Source organism: Macrotis lagotis, chromosome 3, assembly GCF_037893015.1.
Source record: "Macrotis lagotis isolate mMagLag1 chromosome 3, bilby.v1.9.chrom.fasta, whole genome shotgun sequence".
NCBI classification, from domain to species: Eukaryota; Metazoa; Chordata; class Mammalia; order Peramelemorphia; family Peramelidae; genus Macrotis; species Macrotis lagotis.
Window position 1 is genome coordinate 130524963 of NC_133660.1, and position 24775 is coordinate 130549737.

At 36.7% G+C, this 24775-nt stretch overlaps 1 protein-coding gene across 1 annotated transcript; it reads right to left on the reverse strand.

The window, feature by feature from the left end:
* Positions 1 to 983: 983 nt before the first annotated feature.
* On the reverse strand, positions 984 to 24586 carry RAB33B (RAB33B, member RAS oncogene family). The gene is made up of 2 exons (XM_074229271.1): positions 24304 to 24586; positions 984 to 4322 (listed from the first exon to the last, which is right to left on the reverse strand). The coding sequence occupies exons 1-2, from the start codon at positions 24532 to 24534 to the stop codon at positions 3882 to 3884; spliced, it is 672 nt and encodes a 223-aa protein (XP_074085372.1). The 5' UTR covers positions 24535 to 24586; the 3' UTR covers positions 984 to 3881.
* Positions 24587 to 24775: the final 189 nt, after the last annotated feature.

The window sequence follows — 24775 nt, forward strand, 5'->3', positions numbered from 1 at the left end:
TATTTAAAACCCTATTGGTTATGAAATTTTGGAAACTGTACACAAAGTCAACATAAAATAGAATGAAAAAAACTGTACTCTGCTTCAAAATAGGGAGCTTTTTGGTAACTTTCTTTCTGCCCTTGGTTATCTAATATGAAAATCAAACATTCCACATTCTACAAAAACCTGAGCTGTACTTTATGTTCTTATCGATTCTTAATCTTTTAGCATGCATTTTTGTTATTGTTGTCCAAACCTGTCCAAGTCTGTGACCCCATTGGGAATTTTCTTGGCAAAGATACTGAAGTGGTTTGCCATTTCCTTCTCCAGCTCATTTTACAGATGAGGAAGCTGAGGTAAACAGGGTTAATGATTTACTCATGGTCACATAATTTGTACAGTCTTAAGTCAGATTTGAACTCAGGAAGATGGGTTGATAAACTGTACTAACTAGTCACTCACATGAACTTATCTAGCTTGTCAGTGTACACATGACTTCCATTTTGTCTTGGTATTCCTAAAGTCTAATACTCTAGAGCATATATAGTAGATACTTACTAAAAGTTTGATCAATTCTATGAATCTTTAAGTATGCATCAGATTTAAATGACCAGTACATTAGCAATTCACACTAAAAAGTCTGAAATTACTTCTATGAAAGGTACACTAAAAGAGAAATATATAAATTTTTTTTTGTTTTACTTTTTTTTTGCAAGGCAATGGAGTTAAGTGGCTTGCCCAAGGCCACACAGTTAGGTAATTATTAAGTGTCTGAGGCTGGATTTGAACTCAGGTACTCCTGACTCCGGGGCCTGTGCTCTATCCACTGCGTCACCTAGCTGCCTGAATATACAAAAATGTGACAATTCAACAAATGATGGCAGTCTGTAATAATACAAACTAGCCCTTCTTTCTCTGCTACTAAACCTAGTGTTATGAGATTAACTGAATTCGAAGACCAAGAAAAGAAAGTGGATATAACATTTCAAGAAATAATTAAAGAAAACTGCCCAGACATTTAAGAATAAGTTGGCAATGTGAAAATAGAAAGAGTCCACCTATAACTACAGGAGTATTTAAAGAATTAAGCTCTAAATAAGTTGGCATTCATAATTTATTAAATACCACTTGAAGTTCAGACTATATGAAAATTCAGTATTCTGAAGTACCATGATATTATAGTATCATCGACAATCACATAATGAACAAACACACCCTATTTTTATTTGTGGCAAAGCTTGTTTATTAGGCTGGGAGGGGTGAGGGAAAAACAGAAGGAATAAAAAGAGGAGATAGGAATGGCAGTGATACAATTCTAAAACAAAAATTACTTGACTTAAATTTTGGTTTATTGGGAGAAAGATATACAGAATATGCTTTTGAGTAAAACATTGTTAACTGATCAACTTTATTAGATTCTGCATTAATGTCCCATCCTGGAACTTTCCTAAGTAACAACTATTTGAAAACATCTGAAATCAGAAAATAATATAGTTAAAATAACTATAAACTGTAAATTCACAAGATGTAGGATCTGTGCTTACAAGTTTTAAATACATCATGGTTAATGATTCATGAGAAGTTGCCCAACATTCAGAGAAATGTTTATATAGTTCTTTTGGCTGATGTTGGAAAGCTTTACCCCCATGCAACTGATAAGTAACATTTTTTTAATATAAAAAATCAAACATAAACTTTTTAAAAAATTGATACAAACAAGATTATTTTGAAATTAATATTGTCAAAAATAAATCCTTTAAATGGAATTAAAGTATATTTGTAAATTCAAGAAACTAGTGACTTTTAAAATCATCAATAACAATGTTGGAAAAATGTAGAATGTCCTTAGAAAGTTTGTAAACCAATTTCTCCAACTCTTAATTGCCCCTATATTTAAAAAAAAAGGCAAGGCAATAAAGTACAGTTCCCTTCTTTAAAATTACTACCCACATAACTGCTATCATTGTTATCATAGAAGTATTATAAAAACAATTATAATTTTCAATTTAGGAGGAAAGCATCAAACAATCTTTAATATAGTATGATTAAGAAAAATTGATTCTTCTTCCTAAACAAGATAAAAGCAATTTAGTTTGCTATAAGCCACAGTAATTTAAAAATGGAATAATTATTTCCTCTCTCTATTTTCCATACTTCAGTTAAAAGATCATCTTGCTTTTATAATTAAATAATCCTCATAAGATAAACATGATAATAAATTTGTAAAAAGCCCTAAGCTGGTTGAATGTTTCTTTTTCACTTGTCCTGGCCATAACAAAGGCAAATCTGTCTATTTATTTAATTTGTTCTTGAAATTTATCAACAAGGGCTGCATTATATAAAAATTACTAAACTCATATATTCAATTTAAATCCCATGGCTTAATTCCCTTTTTTCATAATAGTTGTGTGCAAACTTAGGAAAAAGGTTTGTAGTATTTTGTCCACTATTGAAAGATGCAATTTTTTTTCTCCTAAATATCAATTTACTTCTTAGACTGAAATAGTTACTGTGACAATTTTTAAAGACATATTTTTCCTTTTTTAAATACTATACCTGCAGCCAAGTACTATTATGTAAGTACACTTAAAATCAAAGAATTTGAGCTAAAGGTTTAGTTGAATTGGTAATTGATAACTTTATTAATGTTCATACAGAAGACTTCAGTTATTAAATTGAAGCTTTTGGCAGGAGATAATGTGAAAATCACTAATAACTAAGGCATAGTCTTCCTGGGGTACCAATGCTCCAGACTTAAGTCTCTTTTTTCTTTAATTACATGTAGCTTCTGACACACACACTTCAAAAAAAATTTAAGCTTTTTCTTTTTTAAATTGGCCAAATGAGAAAAGGGCCCAACCAAAAAAAAAAATTCATTATACAAGGAAGTTTAAAATGAACCTTTCACATTATCTATTTAAAATAATTTATCTAGGAGCAAAATTAAAATAATGTTAGTATTTTAAAATTTTTTTGATAAAATTGATCTACAATGGTTGAGGCACCAAGTGGTCAAGTAATATTGAAAGATTCATATACTTTATGACATTAAGCCTGGATGAAAATCCTAGGCACATTCCTCTTTTTGCCAGATTTTTGCTATCAAACCCTTGGTTCTAAAATGTAATTTAATAATACAAATTATGGAAATATTGTAACTTAACAATAAAGCTATTTCAAGGTATCAGGATTAAGGATAGCTATGTGCTTCATAAATTACAAACAGGTTGCAATCTGTCAGTGGAAAGAATTTCCTCATTGACAAAAATCACAAATACTGGACATAATATTTAAAACAAGATTTTAAAAATTTCTGTAAGTTGTTGAAATGAACAAAAATTGGGGCTTCATACTTTTTAAGTCAAGATAGCACATCACATTTAAGTTATATTCCAGTAAAAGAATTACTCTAATTCCTTTAGATATTTTCATTGCATAAACCCTTTGGCTGCTAGGCAATGACCTGTTTAAATTAATTTAATTGAAGATTCTTAAAATTCCTTCATTTTCTTCTATTTGAAACACCCCTAACCTTTCTTGGTTCAGAAGGAATATTTAACATATTCCTTCTGGCTTTACTTTATATAAACTCTAAAATGAAAACACATATCACAATGATTGAAATGAAAAATTAGCTCAGAGGAATTGATTAATTCTACTTGTTCAACCTCAAAACTCTAGTTGAGTTTCATTTTTTCTCCCTCTGTGCAACCAAAGTGACAAAACTATTAAGTTATATACAAGGTGCAAAGAAATGAATGAATGACAACTTCCATTTTACAAGACAAACATTAAAGTGCTAAGATGATCAGCATACTTATGACTAAAACTTGGGACTTATTATATACTTTAAAAGCATCTTTTCAACAAGTCAAGATTAACTTTTACAATACTGTTATTTAACACCAGCAAGTCATTGCAGGTTTTGGTTCAGGCTTCAAAACAATTCCATTATCAGGTGGTTGACTAAGCATTAGAGGTTTGTGGCTCTTGAGCTTATGAGCTAAGGTCATGAATATAGCTTCCACATGGTCATTATCATTGGGATTTTTAGCAGAGGTTTCAAACAGTGGCATAGAATGTGTATCAGCAAATTTTTGGGCCAAATCTGTAGGTACTTGAATGGCACTTCTCAAGTCACATTTATTTCCAACCAGAATCCTTGGTATATCACAAGCAAGCAAATGCTGTTTGCATTCTTCTATCCATGATGGCAGGCTGTGAAAACTGGCCATATTGGTCATATCATATACAAAGACAACAGCATGTACATTCCTATAGTAGTGCTGTACCATGCTCTTTCTGAACCGTTCTTGTCCTGCTGTGTCCCATAATTGTATCTGAAAATAAAGAGGAAAAAAATTACAATAGAATAATTCCAATTTAAAATACTTAGGAATTTTATTTTTCTATGACCCTCCACCCCCAAAACCTTGAAATTATACGATGCTTTGTATATTTTCAAAGTACTTTTGTATCTATTACTTCAATATTTCAAGGAACAAGGATATCATTAGTAGGAGAATACAGATGTAAAATCCTATGTCTTCTTAGTAGCTGTAGGAGTTCCCAGGACTCCCAAAAATGTACCATTTGTAGTCCAACTTTCTGGCCATTATTTTTCACAATTACTATCATTTATTATTATTATTATTATTGAAAACTCAGGTATAGTTTGATTCTAATAACAATATAATTGCAAAAAAATTTAAAAAACATAATTGCATAGCAGAACTGGGGATAATTTCAATTATTTGAGATTGTCTACAAGTACAAGGTGAAAAAGATGAGAAGAGAAGGATGGAAATTTTGGTTGATTTGAAGCTTAATTGGTCAACAGTGTAAAAGAGCCAAAAACAACAGTATCAACAATTAATGCAAGCTCAGTAATTCTACATTAAGAGCAGTTGAATGTCTAGTATAAATAAGAGTATAATTTTCTTCCCAATACTCTGTCCTAGTCAGCCCAAATCTGAAATATTGTGTTCAGTTCTATGGACCAAATTTTAGGAAGAATAGTGGACAAAATAAAAAACAGTGTACTTGGATAATGAAGGGATTTTTCACTTATGTCAAAAAAGTAACTGGGGATGTTTAGTTTGAAGCAACCAAGAGCATAAGACACAATGACTATAGATATCTGAAGCACTGTTAACTTGTGATTTTCTAATAAATCAGTATGCTGCCCTCAGGGATTTGTTCCTACTTGAGTTTGATACCACTGTTTCATACCATTGTCTCCCACCTCTTCAATGGTGGGAAAACCATACATTTCTACAACTATAATTTAAGTACAATAAGAGATGGGGGAAGGGAAAGTTTGACCACAAGAGAGAATAAATATTGTGAAAAAAATTTGAAAGATCAAAATGAGGAAGACTTTTTTTAGGTTGTTTTTTTTTTGCAAGGCAAACGGGGTTAAGTGGCTTGCCCAAGGCCACACAGCTGGGTAATTATTAAGTGTCTGAGACCAGATTTGTACCCAGGTACTCCTGACTCCAGGGCCGGTGCTTTATCCACTATGCCACTTAGCTGCCCCATGAGGAAGACTTTCTAGAGGACATAGCATACAACCATTTGGAGGACAGGAAGTAGAAGGTTTAGTTTCTTTCCACTCTGTCCCAAAGGGAAAAAGCAGGAACTATTGTAGTAGTTGTATTGTGTAAATGGCAGAGACAAATTAGATATATTTTATCTTTCATTCATATATCAAAATCAGACAACTACCTTGCCAGATGTAACAGTTGTATCTCTGATGATTGCTTAAGAACAAGCAAGACACGAATAGGGGAATACGCTATCAAAAATGTTTGTCCACCTGCCACGAAGGAGCATCCATCCTTTCCAGAAACAAGTCAAAAAGAAAATTCATATATAAAATTCACTAGATGGCTCTTATTGTCAGATAAAATTGTGCTGATTACACAGAGCTCGCAAACACTGCAGAGCTTCCTAAATGAGAATCATAGCCTCTATAAGGAATTTGATCTAATTTTTCATACAGGAAAAAAAAACAAGCAGTTGAAGAATGAATGCTATACAGACTACAATATGCAAATGGATGGGCAAACACTATAGAGCAAGTTATAGAGCTCATCCATCACTACAAATATCTGGGTCAGATACTGCAAATGTATAATAATCTGGGTCCAGAACTGAACAGGAGGAAGAGAAAGCTGAATTTCCTTTGGAAAAACTGCAGAATTCTTTAAATGATCCAAAGTCACCCCCCCCCAAATAAAGGCCTATCTTTTAAAAAACCAATAATATTCCAGCAATGTTATATGAATGGACAGCGTAGAGGGCACAATGATGGAGTTATGGGTCTGGAGTCAGAAAGACCCAAGTTCAAATCTGACCTCAGACACATGGTAGCTATGTGACCCTGGGCAAATCACTTAATCCTGTTGCCCTCAATTTCCTCATCTGTGAATTGAGCTGGAAAAGAGAATAGCAAACCACCTCAGGATCCTTGCCAAGAAAACTCCAAATGTATCACAAATAATTAGATATGACTGAAATAACTAAATATCAACAATTTTAAGTGTTACAGGATTATGCATCACAGAATACAATACATATTGAAAATTCAACTGAAGGGCAACAGCAACACTATGACTGAAATATTTTGCAGAGGTAATGTAAATAGCCTTAAGTATACTACAATATAAACTGTCTTCCATTTACCTAAATGTAATAAAACTTCCTGTATGCAACCTCGTAGCAAACATTGGCATCTAATAGACTGTAATCATAAGGAGAAGAGATGTGAGAGTGACAAAGGCAACTTGTGGTCAGAATGTTCTACTGATCACAGACTCATCTTCTCTAAGCTAAATATTTACATTCAACCAAAGTAGTGGCCCCCAAGGCAAAATGACTACTAGAAGAATTAATGTCAAGAGATTAAAGTTATTTTTGAGTGGAGCAGAAAAAACGAGCAGCTTTTAGAGATCTGGTGTACAACTGCATTACTTATCTGGTCAGAACATTCACAAACATCAAGACTGTTTTGATGAAAATGATGGAGAAATACAGAAGCTACTAACCTACCTTCCTTCCTTCCTTCCTTCCCTCCCTCCCTCCTTCCTTTCAGTTTTTGCAAAGTAGTGGGGGCTGGATTTGACTAAGATCCTTCTGATTCCAGGGTCAGTGCTCTATCCACAGTGTCATCTAACTGCCCCCTAGTTTATTCATTTCTAAGAAGGCAGTATTTAATTCCATCAAAAGTAAAATATAATTGAAGGTTAGAAAGATGCAGGATTCTTGGCTCAGTAAGAGGGCAGATGAAATTCAGTTTTATACAGAACAAACCGAAGATCTTTTATGATGCCCTGAAGGCTAGTTATGGGTCAAAGACCTATGGCGCATCTCAACTACTCAGGGCTGACAGATCCACATTGATTAACATTAAGCACTAATAAAATTAATGCTGCCAAAATTAGAAGGAAAGAAGAAAGCTGGGAAACAATCTTCACAACCAGTTTTGATAAAGGTCTCATTTATAAAATATATCGAGAACTGCATCAAATTGATAAGATCACAAGTCATTCCCCAATTGATAAATGGTCAAAGGATGTGAAGTTTTCAAATGAAGAAATTAAAGCTATATATAATCATATGAAAAAAAGTCCAAATCACTATTGATTAGAGAAATGCAAATTAAAACAATGAGGTATCGCCTCACACCTATGAGATTAGCCAAGATAAGAAAAAGGGAAGATGATCAATGTTGGAAAGGTTGTGGGAGGATTGGGACACACTGATACAATGCTAATGGAGCTGTAAATGGATCTGGAAAGCAATATGGAACTATGCCCATAAAACTGTTCATACCCTTTGACCCAGTAATTCCAATTCTAGGTCTATATCTAGAAGAAATTGTAAAAAAATGGGAAAAGTCCTACATATTCCAAAATATTCATAGCAGCTCTTTTTGTAGTGGCAAAGAACTGGAAATTGAGGGGATGTCCATCAATTGAGGAATGGCTAAACAAGTTATGGTACATGAATTCTATGGAATATTATTGTTCTACAAGAAACCATAAATGATTGGATTTTAGAGAAGCATGGAATGACTTATGGGATCTGATGCTGAGCAAGGGAGTAGAACCAAGAGAACAATGGCATGATCTAGACATTCTGAGATGATAACATTTTGAGATGAACAACTTTGATGGAAGCAACTCCTCTTGACAATCCAGAAAGCAAGGACAACTGTATTTGACTGGTTATGGACTATATTACCCCCAACAAAAGGAAGAAAAACAAAACGTACAGAAAAAAACCCAGCCCTTCCAAATCTGATGAACACTTTATAAAAATTATCTTTTCTGTATCTTTTTCCCTCAATCCTAATTCCTCAGGCAAAAATTACTAATTTATAAATATGTTTAACAAAATATATATGTAAAATGTTAAAAAGAGATTAACAATATGGACATGATTCTAGAGAGATGGGCTGAACACTTCCACAGTATTCTCAACAGACTATGTTCAATCTATGCAGAAACCAATGATTTTTTTTACTTCAAGTTAAAGTCAATGCATCCCTAACTGAAGTACCAACTGAAGAAGAGATTTTGAATGCAATTAGGTTCCTTTCAAGTGGGAAATTCCAGCTGATATTTATAATGTGGGGGTTCCAATGCTCATCCAAAAACTGAAATTTTCTAGGTTATATGGCACGAAGAGGTTATCCCCCAAGAATTCAAGGATGCCTCTATTGTCCATCTATATAAAAGTAAAGGGAATAGATTACCCTATGACAAACACAGGGGTATTTCTCTTTTAGTGAATGCTGGTAAGATTTTTGTCAAAGTCCTTCTCAATAGGCTGATCCTTTGCTTGGAAGATGGTCACCTCCCTGACAGCCATGTGGCTTCAGAAAAGATACAGTCGATATAGAGTTTGCTGCCTGAAAGTTCTGGGAAAAATGTCAGCAACAGAACAGAGGTCTTATTACAACAATGTTTGTGGATATGACCAAGGTCTTTGATACTGTAATTGTGAGGATTTATGGAAAATTATTCTATTTCCCCTGTATAAGATGCACTTTAATTTGGGGGGGGGGGGCCTGAAATTTGAAAAAAAATGTATTACACAAAGTTTATTGAACTTAAGTTTTATTCATCATCAAATTCATACAACTCATCACTGTCAAAACTCCCATCCATAAGCTTGTCCTCATCTGTGTTTGATGACAAATCACTGCCTTAGGAGAGGCTCTGCCTGCTGGTCTATGATTGACCACAAGTACTCCCTGGGCAAGTCTGGTGTGTGGACACATGCTTAGTCCATTCTGTTTCATGAACCTGAAGCACTAATCCTGTCCTCCTTTTGAAATCAGTCACTTCTTTTTCAACAGTAATTCTTCTTGCCTCCTGCTGAACCATCTTTGTGGACACAGGAATTCCAAGGGCCCTTTGCTCTTCCATCCATCTCTTCAATTCCCTCTCTAGATCAGGCCATTTTGCTGACTTGCCTCTCATGGCCTTCTGCTGTGGCATTTTCAGTAGGGTTTCTTCTTCCATAAGCCAGTCTCAGATTGTTTCTGCAGTTGGAAGAGGACCAAACTGACATTCCACAGCACAATTTCCATTCACTTTTGCAAAATGGATAAATTTGAGCTTGAATTCAACACTGTATGAAAATCTTTTCTGAGCTATTTCTGGGCAGAATGTGATAAAATGTAACCTAATACACCAGTAATAAATGCAAAGCAATGAATGCAAAGACAACAAGCACAAAAAAGCAGGAAATGCAAGTAAAAAAATCTACAACCACTGTATAAGGTGCTCCCAGTTTTTAGACCCCAAATTTTTCAAAAAAGGGTGTGTCTTATACATGGGGAAATATGATCAAAATTTGATTGCCAAAAGGGTTCTGGATAGTAGACAATGCTCTCATGACTTCCCAGTCACTAAATGAGTGAATTAGACTGTGTCCTTGCTCCCAAACTTTTTTAGCATGCTATTTTCAGTCATTTTATCAGATGCCTTCACTGAGGATGAATATGGCCTCAGGGTCAGCTACTATTATGCAGTAGGCTACAAACTAAGACCAAAGTGGAGAGAGTGGTGGTGATGATCTTCTGTTTGCAGATGATTGTGTATTCAATGCAACTTCTGAAGCTCAGATGCAACAAAGTATGGATTGATTCTCAGTTGCTTGTGCTAATTATGGTCTAACAATTAACATTAAGAAAGCATAGTTGCAAGTTATCACTAGGATAATACATTATGATCAAGTAGGATTTATCCCAGGAATGCAGGGTTGGTTCAATATTAGGAAAACTGTTAGTATACTCAATTATATCAACAACAAACCTATCAGAAATTATATGATCATATCAATAGATGCTGAAAAAGCTTTTGACAAAATACAACATCCATTCCTACTAAAAACACTAGAGAGTGTTGGAATAAATGGACTGTTTCTTAGAATAATTAGCAGTATCTATCTGAAACCATCAACAAGCATTATATTCAATGGGGAGAGGCTAGAGGCATTCCCAATAAGATCAGGGGTGAAACAAGGGTGCCCATTATCACCACTACTATTCAATATCGTATTAGAAATGTTAGCTTTAGCGATTAGAGAAGAAAAAGAAATTGAAGGAATTAGAATTGGGAAGGAAGAGACAAAACTCTCACTCTTTGCAGATGACATGATGGTCTACCTAGAGAATCCCAAGAAATCATCCAAAAAACTACTGGAAACAATTAGCAATTTTAGCAAAGTTGCAGGTTATAAAAATAAACCCTCACAAATCCTCAACTTTCCTATGTCTAGCGAGATACAGCAGGAAGAGCTAGAAAGAGAAATCCCATTCAAAGTAACCTCAGACAATATAAAATACCTGGGAGTCTATTTGTCAAGACAGACTGAGAAACTTTTTGAAAACAATTATAAAACACTTCTCACACAAATTAAATCAGATTTAAATAACTGGGCAAATATCAACTGCTCATGGATAGGTAGAGCTAATATAATAAAAATGACAATTCTACCAAAACCAAACTACCTGTTTAGTGCCCTACCAATCAAAATTCCAAAAAATGACTTTAATGAGTTAGAAAAAAATGTAAGTAAATTCAAATGGAGAAATAAAAAGTCAAGAATTTCCAGGAACTTAATGAAAAAAAGTGCAAAAGAAGGTGGCTTAGCCCCACCTGGTCTAAAATTATATTATAAAGCATCAGTCATCAAAACTGGTATTGGCTATGAAATAGAGTGGTGGACCAGTGGAATAGACTAGGTGTAAAAGCAAGGAGATGATTACAGTAATCTGCTGTTTGATAAACCCAAAGAGTCCAGCCATTGGGATAAAAACTCCCTCTTTAATAAAAACTGCTGGGAAAATTAGAAGTTAGCATGGAAGAAACTTAGATTAGACCAACACCTAAAACCCTTTAACAAGTTAAGATCCAAATGGTTACAGGATTTAGACTTTGCACAGATAAAACCACTGTAACCAAGATCAAAAGAAATGTAGTAAATTGGGAAACAATCTTTACAACTAATGATTCTGACAAAGGACTAATTTCTAAAATATACAGAGAGCTTAGTCATATTTTTAAAATGAAAAGCCATTCCCCAACTGACAAATGGTCAAAGGATATGCAAAGGCAATTTACAGATGAGGAGGTCAAAGCAATCCATAGCCATATGAAAAATTGCTCTAAATCATTAATTATTAGAGAAATGCAAATTAAAGCTTCCCTGAGGTACCACCTCACACCTCTCAGACTGGCCAATATGACCAGAAAGGATAATGATCATTGTTGGAAGGGTTGTGGGAAATCTGGGACACTATTACACTGTTGGTGGAGCTGTGAACTCATCCAACCTTTCTGGAGAGAAATTTGGAACTACGCCCAAAGGGCAACAAAAATGAGCATACCCTTTGACCCAGCAATACCACTACTGGGTCTACACCCTGAAGAGATCATGAAAAAGGGTAAAAATATTACTTGTACAAAAATATTTATCAGCCCTGTTTGTGGTGGCAAAGAATTGGAAATCAAGTAAATTCCCTTCAATTGGGTAATGGCTTAGCAAACTGTGGTATATATATATGTCATGGAACACTATTGTTCTATTAGAAACCAGGAGGGATGGGATTTCAGGGAAGCCTGGAGGGATTTGCATGAGCTGATGCTGAGTGAGATGAGCAGAACAAGAAAAAACACTGTATACCCCTAACAGCAACATGGGGGCGATGTTCAACCTTGATGGACTCACTCATACCATCAGTGAAACAATTGGGAACAATCTGGGGCAGTCTGCAAAATGGAGTGCCATCTGTATCCAGATAAAGTACTGTGGAGTTTGAACAAAGTTCAAGGACTATTACCTTTAATTTAGGGGGGGGGGACCAGATATCTTATTGTCGGAGGAAAAAAAAAATACATAGTTGCTCCATAAGCCAGCATCACACCATGCATATGTGCAACTATCAGCTATAGCAAGCGGAGAAGTTTTGAATACTGTGGACAAGTTCATTTATCTTGGCAGTGTCCTTTCCAAGGTGGTCCACACTGACAATGAGGATGACATAGGCATTTGCCAGAGCTAGCTCATTATTTGGGAGGCTCTGAAAGAAAGTGTGGGACAGAAGAGGTATTAGACTAACTACCAAATTGAAGAGCCGTTGTGCTGATGTCATTGCTTTTATGCCTGTGAAACATGGACAGTCTACCAGTGCTAATGTCAGGAAATTGAATCGCTTCTTAGGGAGATTCTGGAGATCATCTGGCAGGAGAAGATCCCAGACACTGAGGTCCCTTCTTGAGCTAAACTGCCTAGGTTTCCAACATCACTACAGTGAGTGCAACTACTTTGGGCTGGACATATTGTTAGAATGACAGAAGTACACGTGCCAAAAAGACTATTTTATGGAGAACTCACATAGGGGAAGCACTCAAAAGGGGGTCAGAAGAAGTGATACTGAGACACCCTCAAAGTCTCTCTTTGGAACTTTAGAATTGATTGTGCAGCGTGGGAGACATTGGCACAGGACCGCCCAGCATGTCATGCCCTCATCAGTGAGGATGCTGCACTCTATGAATTAAAGCACCTCAAAGGAAACGTGAGATACACAAGTGCAGATTAAGCATCCCAGGTGTTCACAAGTTCCTTCAGTAATTTCATTTCAATTCAGAGTTAGGATGAGAGTTAGTCTATGATTCAGTGAGCTCATCTTTGAAGGAAGATACTTTAAGGTAGCCAAATCTACAATCCTATGAAGATGGTTAAAAAATAATCATTATTCTCATCTTACAGATGAAGAGACTGAATTTTTCCAGGTTGAGATAACTAAAAAATGCCATTTGGTATTCATATCTGGCTTTCTCCTGATGCCAGAGTTCTTCTCACAACACTATAATGCCTCCCACTGATCACAGAGAACACTTTAATGGATTCATGATCTCACTGATTCTCCAACTGTGTAGATTTCAATCTATCTCTATGCTTTGTTCACATCCTCCCATCATCTACAAAGACTCTAACAAAGTGATGGAGGACTTCTAAGTCTTTTAAATGAGTATTGATATGGCACTAGGTCTTTGTTAAACTTTGCTCTAGATAATGGATGTCATTTTTTCTTAACAGATCTCTCAGAATGGTCCTTGATCACTGAATAGCTAAGAGAGAGGCGTACAACAAAGTTGAACATCTCTTGATTTTGCTGGTTCTGCTCACTTCAGTTCATGCTAGACTTTCCATGCTTTTCTGAAGTCACTTTTCTTTTTAAAAAAGAAGAGAAGGGAGAGGGAAAAGTGGCTGACATTGAGCCTCACTTTCATTGGAACTGGTCAAAATAGGGAAGAATAAACACATACACATAGAGCTAGGTACAGAAATACATTTCACTTAACAGGATAAAAGGGAAAGAGAAGAGGAAATCAGAGTGAAGGTAGATTAAGGGAAGGATTTAGTCCTAAGCAAAACAATTTTTAAGAGTGTACAAAAATATGCTGTTTTTTGAGGTGAAAATCTGAGAGGAGGTACCCATAAATTGGGGAATGGCTAAATAAGTTATAACATAAAAATATGAAGGAAACTATTGTGGCATAAGAATGATAAAAGGAGAAAAGTTTAATTGAAACCTGAGAAGTCTGAAGACGAAGAACTGATGAAGAATGAAATGAACAGAACAAGAAGAAAAGAACATTTGTACAATGTCAACAATATAGTAAAAACAGAGATTCTGATCAGTATAAATACATACCACAAATCTAAAAGCTCAATGATGAAACATGCTATCCAATGCCTGAGACCGTAGACTGTAAAATAAGACTTTTTGGGGGGGAGAAAGTCCATTGAGAAATCTGTGTTGCTCACTATACATTATGTAACAAAGAGTTTTTCTTATTTTCATTCTCAAATGGGGAGAAAGGTTGTTGGGGGAGAAAATTTTTGCTTGCTAAAATAATGCATAATTTTAAATATAAAGATTATAAATTCCATGGGGTGTGAATAAAGATAAAATGAAAATAAACTAGAACTATATGTGAAAGGAAAACTAAGAATAAGTGTTGTCACTAACATATTTTCCACAGATATCTATACCTCAATAACTTTTTCTTTTTTTTAGGTTTTTGTAAGGCAAATGGGATCACACAGCTAGGTAATTATTAAGTGTCTGAGGCTGGATTTGAACTCAGGTACTCCTGACTCCGGGGCTGGTGCTCTATTCATTGTGCCACCTAGCTGCCCCCATATGCCTCAATAACTTTGACATGTTCATAAGCCTAAAAGAGCATTAAAAGTGGGCATACCTTTTGATCCAGTAATGCCATATTAGGTCTGTATTCCAAAGAGATCATAAAAAATATTTAAAGCACCTTCTTTTGTGGTGGCAAAGAATTGAATACTGAAGGAATGCCCATCAATTGGAGAATGGCTGATCAAGATGTGGTATTGGGATGTAATGGAATACTATTGCTCTGTAAGAAATAATGAACAGAAAGATTTCAGAAAAACCTGGAAAGACCTGCATGAACTGATGCTGAGTGAAATGAGCAGAACTAGGAAAACACTGTGCATATTAATAGCAACATTGTGTGATGATCAACTATGATAGACTTAGCTCTTCTCAAAAGTACAGTGATCCAAGTCAATTTTAAGACTTGTGATGGAAAATGTCATCCACATTCCAGAGAAAGACGGAATCTGAATGCAGATCAAAGCATACCATTTTCACTTTTTAAAATTGTTTTTGTCTCATAGCTTTTCCCTTTTGTTCAGATTCTTCTTTTATAACATGACTAATATGAAAATGTGTTTAACATGATTTGCATGTATAAATTATTTCAGATTAATTGCTAGCTTGTGGAAGGAGGAAAGGAAGAAAGAGGCAGAAAATTTTACAAAATTGAATGCTGAAAGCTATCTGTGTAATTGGAAAATAAAACACTATTAAGATAAAAAAACTAACAGGAAAAACCCATATGTTCAAAAATATTTATAGGAGTTCTTTTTATAGTGGCAAAGAATTGGAAAATGAGGGAATGTTCAACAATTGAATAATGAAGAAATTGTGGTATATGAATGTTATGGGTGCTATACTTTTATAAGAAATCATGAGCAGAAAGACTTCAGAAAAGCCTGGAAAGACTAGCATGAAATGATGCTGACACTTTAACAGCAACGTTGTGGGATGATCAATTATTATGGACTTGGCTCCTCTCAGCAGTTCTGTGATCAAGGACAATTCTAAAAGACTTATGATGGAAAATATCATCCACATTCAGAGAAAAAACTATGGAGTCTGAATGCAGACCAAAAGCATACTGTTTTTACTTTTTAAAACTTGTTTTACTTTTTTTCTTTTTCCTCATGGTTTTTTCTACTTTAGTTCTGATTCTTCTTTCACAAGATGACTATGGAAATTGTTAAACAAGATTATTTGTGTATGACCTATCGGATTATTCACTGTCAGTGGAAAGGAAAGGAAGAGGAGATAAAAATTGTGGAAAACTCAAAAGCTTACAAAAAGATGAATGTTGAAGACTATATTTGCATGTAATTGAAAAAATAAAATAAATTCCAAAAAAACCCCAGAACTTTGATGAGTTCAAATAAATAAAAATGGAATTCTTAGATCTTAAACTCATGAATTTGAAGTCAGAAGAGACATTCGAGGTTCTCTATTTCAATCTCATTTTACAGTCAAGGAAATTAAGGCAGACTTGTCTAAGATCAGAGAGACAGTAAAAACAGGAAGAGCTGGGTATGAAAGGTCCAAGTTCAGAGTTCTATTCATTGTACCAAACTGCATTTCATTCTGGGGATGGCAAAACTATGTTCCCAGTTATTCATATTTAAAATGTCCAAGCTATCCATAATTTCTCTCCCCAACTTGCAGCCTATCAAACTGCACCCCCATATTACCTCTGGTATCTGATTTAGGGCCAGTGTCCTTTTTCAGCATTTCTACCTTTCCTCCACCTTCCCCATCTCATCCAGTATATAACCTCCAAATTTCTTTCCCTAACTCCAGTATCACCCTGCTCTAATTTGTTATCCTTCAGAAAGGTTCCAAAATAGTCTTCATATGGTTTGACCTTATGTTGTTCCCATGCTCAACATCCCCAACAACTCTCCATGTATATCTAGAATAAAATAGAAACTTCCTGAAATGGTACTGAAGGTCTCTGCAATCTGGTTCCAAGCTACCTTTTTTTTTGGCCTCACCAGTAGCCAAGTCTTGCTAAAGCATTCCTACTCCCCCAACCCCTTCGTTTTTATGGGATACATAAGCTTAAACCTACAAAAACACTTAGAACACCCTGCACAGCTACCACCTCATTCTAGGCCTTCATCACTTTTTTGCCTAGGCCTAGACAATTGTAATGGCCTCCAATGACACCTCCCCACTCAAGTTTCTCACCACTTACTACACATCCTTCACGTAGCCACCCCAAGCTATTTCCCTAAACTTTAGCATTCATCCAACCATGTCACTTCCCTATCCCTGTCCCCAAGCTCAAAACTGCCCATAGCTCTGTTATACCCCAGGATAAAATACAACTCGTTCAGTATTGAAATCTGATTTCAGCACACCTTTTCATTATTCCCCCCCCCACCTACTACTTTTAAACCACCCTCGATTTCTTCCTGTTCTTAGCACAAAATGTTCTTCCCTAGGACTCAATATCTTTATATAGGTTGCCTCCCATGCCTGCAATAAATTCCCTCCTCATCACTGCCTCTAAAAATACATAACTTAGCCCAGCCATCACTTCTACTACAAGAGGATTTACCCCATTCCCCCAAGAAGCTAGTTAGTGGCTCCCTCCCCTCTCCCCCTACTTTGAACTGCACCAAAAGTCTTAGGACACAGAAGTAGGAGACTACTGAGACAAAATAATGTATATGTTGCTAGAGATATAGTAACTAGAGCAGAGAGGTTTTGTTTGATTGTTATTCTTTTTCACAAGGGAAGATTCAATTTGAAGGAAGTGTGGTGGTATTTCTTAAATGATTATAATGTAAAGACAAAAGGTGCCAACAAAATAATTTTTAAAATGTTTTGAATTATCTCTAAGGTTCTGATCAATTCTAAATCATAGATATACATTAGACCCATGGATCTAAATCTGTCTCCTTCATTTGTAAAACAAGGCAGGTAGCAAATGTACAAAAGTATAACACCTCATTTTGTGGAGGCAAAGAATTATAAAGTAAAGGGGTATCCATCAAATGTGGAATGGCTAAACAAGTTATGGTATATGATTGGGATGAATAGTATAATAAGAAATTATAAAAAGGGTATTATAAGAAATGTATAAAGAAATAAGAAATTATAAAAATTGTAAAAAATTATAGAGGATATTTTCAGAGAAACCTGGAAAGATTTTTAATGAATCTATATAGAGTTAAGTGAGCAGAACTAGGATATTCACTTTATATATTTTCAAAACAAATAGGCAGCTAGGAGATGTAGTAGATGGAGCACTGGGCCTGGAATCAGGAAGACCTGAGTTCAAATCCAGACTCAGAAACTTCCTAGTTATGTGACCTTGGCCAAGTCATTTAACTTGTTTGCCCCAGTTTCCTCAACTATAAAACATGTATTATAATAATAATAATAACCTCCCAGGGTGTTCAAAGAAAAAAAATAAGATATTTTTAATAAACTAAGCACACTGTAGGTGCTACATAAATGCTAGCTATGCTTTTACATTATTATAAACTTTGAAAGAGTTAGGAGCTTGGATCAATGCAATGCTCAATCACAATTCCAGAGGATGCATGTAACCCACCTTTTTTTTTGTTTTGTTTTTGTTTTTTTAGGACTTTTGCCAGGAAAATGGGGTTAAGTGGTTTGCCCAAGGCCACACAGCTAGGTAATTATTAAGTGCCTGAGACTGGATTTGAACTCAGGTACTTCTGACTCCAGGGCTGGTGCTCCATCCACTGCGTCACCTAGCTGCCCCAACCCACCTTTTGATAGTAGTAATGGAGAGAATGAGACTTTTGTTTGTTTGAATATCCATGATTTTAATGGGGAATTTGTTTTCATTGCTCTCTATGGGGATGAGTGGGAAGGGAGCAAGTAGAGAAGGTGGATCTTAATTGAAAATAAAATTAAAATGAGAGAAACTAAGTTGGACTATATCAGAGTTTCTTATCCTTTTCTATTCCACACTCTCCTCTGGCAGTCTGGGGAAACTGTGGAATAACGTTTTTAGATAAATTAAATAAAATAATAGGATTAAAAGGGAAACCCATTCTAATGAAAGTTATTAAAATATTTTTAAAAGATACAAGTTTACAGATCCTAGGTTAAAAAACCCCTGCACTAGATGATCTCTTATGGTCCCTCCTTACTCCAAATTATACAATCTGATCTCTAAGATCTAGTAAAACTAAGAAAAATGAAACAGCAATGATTTTGGGATTACATGTTTGAAAAACAATGGGAAATCTGGCCAAGTAATGATTCCTCCTTCCCACTCCTCCAACAAATGTAGTTAATAAAAAAAATTTTCTGGAAATCAAATGATTCTTGGGACCAATTCAGAATACAACAATAACCTGATTCCCAAAACATATCTCACAAGTTATAGCCCCAATCCAATGGTCATAAATCAACACTATACAAGGATCTTTTGGGGATAAAACATAATAGTTCATCACTGACTCACTATACTCAAATGTAATTTAAATCAAATTGGCTGTAATGATACTTTGAAGGATTAACTTTTGTCTCATTTTGTTGTCTCATTTGTATTTCTGCTAAGAGTATAAGTTTTGGTAGATCCTACCAAGTTGAAAAAGCTTAGTATCCTTTGAAAGTTAGCCTAGATAAGTTTAGAGGGAATCAGTAGTTATGGTGTCCATAACTAACAGTGTACACACACATACAGACAGAGTATTTTGTCTCAATAGTCTACTTTCTCTCTGCTACGGGGGGAGGAGGGGAAAGTGTTTCATCACTTCTTAGGTATCTTCATTTATCCCCCCTTACTGTCTTCCTTTTAGTGATTTTTTTTGTAGTCATTCTGTACATTGTCTTAGCTCTGCTTAACTCATTGAGTCTCATTTTATAAAATCTTCCCATGCTTCTTTAACTTCCTCATATTTATCATTCCTTAATATATAATGATATTTTCCATTTTGTCCTCACTTTGTAGTTTTCAGATCCATTCCCAGCTAGTGTGCACTTTGATTTACAATAGTACCATAAAGAATGGTACTATAAAGATTTTTCAGCCACAGCTACTCATAAAGACCTTTTACTAAAAACTGTAATTTACATTTTTTTGTGAAGAAATACGAAGTATTTTCAATTCCATATAGTACAAAAGAATGAAAAAGTTGTTGAACAAATTTTTTTACTAGGTGAAACAGAACCTATAGATCAGGTCACATAAAATAAAGGATATAACTTCTATACAATGTCAGATATTTCCAAAATAAATTATATTTGGCATTGGAGTATATTATATAATGCATTATAAACTCTTTACTCTGTACACTTGGTAATCTCATCCATTTAAAAAGAAAGAATCAGATCTCCAGTTGTGGTTGCACAATTTCTTTAAGACTAAATGACAAAAATGACAATTCTTAACTTCTCTACCAAATCATTCCACACACTCCACACCCATCCCAATTTCTCTATCCTATGTAGTATTATCCTTTCCTGTATCACTCAGACTCAAAAATCTCAAATTTTCCCTTTCCCCAATATCCTCAGAGCCAGTCTTTGGATTTTCCTTCTTATCCCTTTCTTTCCATTCTCACTGACACTGCCTTAATTCAGGCCTCCATAGATTGTTCCAAATTAACCTCTCTGATATGTCTCTCTTCCCCCCAATTCACGAATAACCTTTGTGAAATACTTACCTTTCACCCTATCCAAATCTGTCTGAAAGTAACACTGTTCTCTAAATTTCTATACCACTTATTGCTTGTATCTACATTTGCCCTGAATTTACAAATCTTGCTAACAGGCAGTTACAAAGGCCTACAAATCTGTTATTTGGAAATGAAAACTTACCTTTCTTGTAGAAATGTTACAGATCTTGTTTAGTTATGTTCCCAGAACAGTTTATAAATGTATTATACAATACATATGATAGTGTATTATAATGTATATACAACCTAACCCCCATTTATAATTACTGCTTCTCTTGGGAAATGTATTCAGAGTTACAACTTGGAGTTGAAGGAAGTAGTAGTGTACAGAGAGCAACCTGGACTCAATTCTTATCATGAACATATATGCTGCTTATTATGTTACTTGACCTCAGGTCACTTTACCTTTCACTGTATTAGGCAACTCTAAGACTTTAAGTTACAGAGAAAGTTCTGACTTGCATCTATAGGGGACAATTTCATCATCCGGAAGTTCCCCAGATCAAAGAACATAGAACTAGTTCCAGTCCCTAATTCTAAATGAAGAAGTACACATATCACCAGGATCCAAATGTGATCCAAACTGTAGCAGCTTCTGTGACATGTGATAGAAACCTAAGTAGGATGGAGAGTCTTCCAGGTGGTGGTAAAAAGGGTACTAAGTATACTGCAAGGAAAATGGTGGGGAGAGGAGAGTGATTAGCAGCATGTTCAAAATAAAACTTTTGTGCTTTCTATTCTCCCTTCACATGTGTATATATATATATACACACACACACACACACACACACACATATCTCCTCTCACTCTTTGTTTTGCAAGGCAAATGGGGTTAAGTGGCTTGCCCAAGGCCACACAGCTAGGTAATTATTAGGTGTCTGAGGCTGGATTTGAACTCAGGTACTCCTGACTCCAATGCCAGTGCTCTATCCACTGCGCCACCTAGTCGCCCCCCCCACTCTTAATAAGAGTTCTTGACCTTCAGTCTACATAATCCCCTCTTCCAACAAGGCATCTATAAACTTGGGATGGGAAAAAGGTTACATTTTTAATTCATGTTTGGTTTCCTTTATAATCTTGGGGGTTTTATTTTATTCATTTTAAAATCCCTGTCCTAAAAAGATCTAGTGTCCTGTATAAGGCCCCCAGGAGGGATTGGCCTCCCCCTCCTTTCCTATTGTGACTAGCTACTATTTTCAACCACTCATCACCTCAGTTACATGACTTGTAGAAAAGAAACATAGGATTATCTTCTACCCTCTGATCTCTGATGTAAATAGTCTTGGTGAAATTTTTATAGTCTTTTACATTATTTACATGACTTGGGCAAGAGAATGAGGAAAAACACAAGGAGAAAGTTAAGAAACTGCAAAACCAAACCTGTCTTCCTTAGTGACTGGAAGATAGTACTAACTAGGTCCTGATCTTTATCTTTTAAGTTTCAAATCTGCTTCTCTCTGCACAGATTGGTTTTCACTTCAGTTGGAATCCTTAAATGAATAGACAGTAAAAACATTTTTATGAAAGGTATGCTTAAGACTGTCAATGAAAAAAATTGGAGGCATCTTCTTTCAAGAAATTATTTATGTTAAATTTTCCATATTTTAACCATCTCTATTTAGTCATATGTTATTAATAGGTATTAATAATAGTTATTATTAAAAAAACATAAAACTTTTGTTTTGAAGAATGGTCCAGAGTTGATTCTTAAAAACTTCTGTTCATAGTTATGAATTTTGTCTCTTTTTACATACTCAGAGAAAGAATTTTAACAGGATTTATTTGGTTTAATTTTTGAGTGGAATACTAATTCATGAATTAGCATTAACTCTGAATTGTCCTTTCATTAAAAACTCAAAAGGACCTTAGTCAAACTCAAAGCAAACTCAGGTTACAGATAAAGATGGGTCCAGAGAGAGAGTAGGGAACTTCACTAAGAACAGAGCTAGTTAGTGGCAAACTCCTTTTCTAATTTGTTTAGAACTCACCATAAACTTTGCTGTTTGTTTTCAATATATAAATATCTGATCTCCCCAATTAGACTGCATCTCTACCTCTTTGAACCTCCCTATCCTATTTAGCCTTGCACAAAATAGGCTCTCAGTAAGGAGTTATCAATGGATTTTATGATAGGCCTGCTAACAATAAGCCATTTTCTAAAAGAAGCTTACTGAAAATGGCAATTTTCCAGATTGCAAATATAAGAATATTGAATGTAGTGTTTCACTCTTTCATCAAGGGTGCTTTTAACAAGAGTGCATCAGATACATTTGGATATGAAGATGATATAAATGAAATTCCTCAAAGAGAACAAAACAAGGCAGCTTGGTTGACCTGAATTGTTCATTAGGTTTCAAAAATATTACTTGTATTTTAAGGAATATCTTGGCTTCTATAGTGTTTACAATTCTTTCAATTACACTGATATTATATATGACAAAAGCATTACTATAAAACATCCAAATACCTTATTAAAAATTGACTGCTACGTCCCTTTCTATAGGGACCAGACATTTATTCTAATTTCAACCATTTATCACTTCTCTTATATCACTGCAGAAGAGTTAATAACCCAGAATTATCCTCTACCCTCCAGAAAGAAAAATGGGTGGAACATAACATGCTCATACAAGATTTTATTTGAGAAATAGGCATTGAAAATCTTAAGAATACTATATTAGGGGTGGCTAGGTGGCACAGTGGACAGAGCACTGGCCCTGGAGTCACAAGTCCCTGAGTTCAAATCCGGCCTCAGGCACTTCATAATTACCTAGCTGTGTGGTCTTGGGCAAGTCACTTAAGCCCATGGGCCTTGCAAAAACTAAAAAAAAAAAAATACCATATTAAATGAAGGCTCTTTTTTCCCCTCAGTAACTCTCCCTATTACACCTAGACAGTGTCCTCCTAGAGATCCAATGAATGGAAAGGTATTTATTAAGGGCTTACTACATGCAAAACAAATATAATAAGTAACTGACTGATACTTGCAAGTCTGAGGCTAGGGGAGGACAGATATCCCACTGATTCCCCTTCCTCCTCCATGCTGTCCTCCATAGACTCCCACCATGTTTATCAGGCCATTCTATCTAGCAGGCCCTCCAGAAAGGTCTTGCTCTGTGTGTATAAAGCCCCCGGCTACGCCCAGCATCCCCCCTCAATTCTGATTCCACCACAGCCTAGCAGAAAGCGTTCTGGATTTGTGTTCACATTGAACCTCTTCGTTCAGAGTGTGGATGGGCCATGCAAATAAATTCACTAGTGTGGATCAACTCTGCTCGGGGAAAATCCCCTTTGCCAATGCCGATGAGCAACTGGTTGCATTTTATAGATTTAAGAGTTGATGGATAGAGCACCTGCCCTGGAGTCAGGAGTACCTGAGTTCAAATGTGACCTCAGACACTTAGTAATTACCTAGCCGTGTGGCCTTGGGCAAGCCACTTAACCCCCTGGCCTTGCAAAAACCTAAAGAAAAAAAGAGTTGGGGGGGTGGCGCAGTGGAGAGAGCTCCAACCCTGGAGGCACGAGTACCTGAGTTCAAATCCGCCCTCAGACACTTAATTACCTAACTGTGTGGCCTTGGGCAAGTCCCTTATCCCCAGTGCCTTACAAAAAAATGTAAGAAATTAAAAAAAAGAGTTGAGAGATGGCAGGGAGATGCCCCGCCCCAGGTACCAAGGTAAAAGGGAGACAAGACTCGAACTTCCAACGTGCGGCGTCCCCCCATCCCCCCCTGCGCCTCAGTGACCCGTGGTGGCCGCGGAGATTCGGGGTGTCGCTCTGTTCAGTAGCCGGTCCCGTGGGGCCTCTTCAGGGGGCCCTGCGGCCTGCCCCCCGCGTCCCTGCGGCTCGACATCCTCCAATCCGGCATCCTCGGGGCAGCCCTGGGCCCTCCCGCGTTGGGCCCCTCCCGGCAGAACGGGGTCGGCGCGCCCCGCGGGCGCTCACCTTGATGCGCTCGCCGTCGATGTCCACGGCGCGCTCGCGGAAGTCCACGCCGATGGTGGCCTCGGTGCGGTCGGGGAAGCGGCCGGCGCAGAAGCGGTACGTCAGGCACGTCTTGCCCACGTTGGAGTCGCCGATCACGATGATCTTGAAGATGCGGGAGCGGGCCGGGGGCAGCCCCGCGCCCCCGCCGCTGGCCGAGAAGCTGGCCTCCAGCGACGACTCCAGCTCCATCGCGCCGCCGGCCCTTCTGCCGCGCAACGTCCCCTCACGGCCCCGGCCGCCGCTCGGGGGCGCGCGCGCGCTCGCAGCGCCCCGGCCCCGCCCTTCCACGTGGGGCGGCGCCGCCGCGGCCCCGCCCCCGCCCTCCCCACGCAGGCGCCCCGCCCAACCTTGCCCCCGCGCTCACCGGGGCCGGCGGACGGAGCTGCCCGCGGGAGTACGCCGCGTCCCCCCTTCCCGCCCCTCCCTCCGG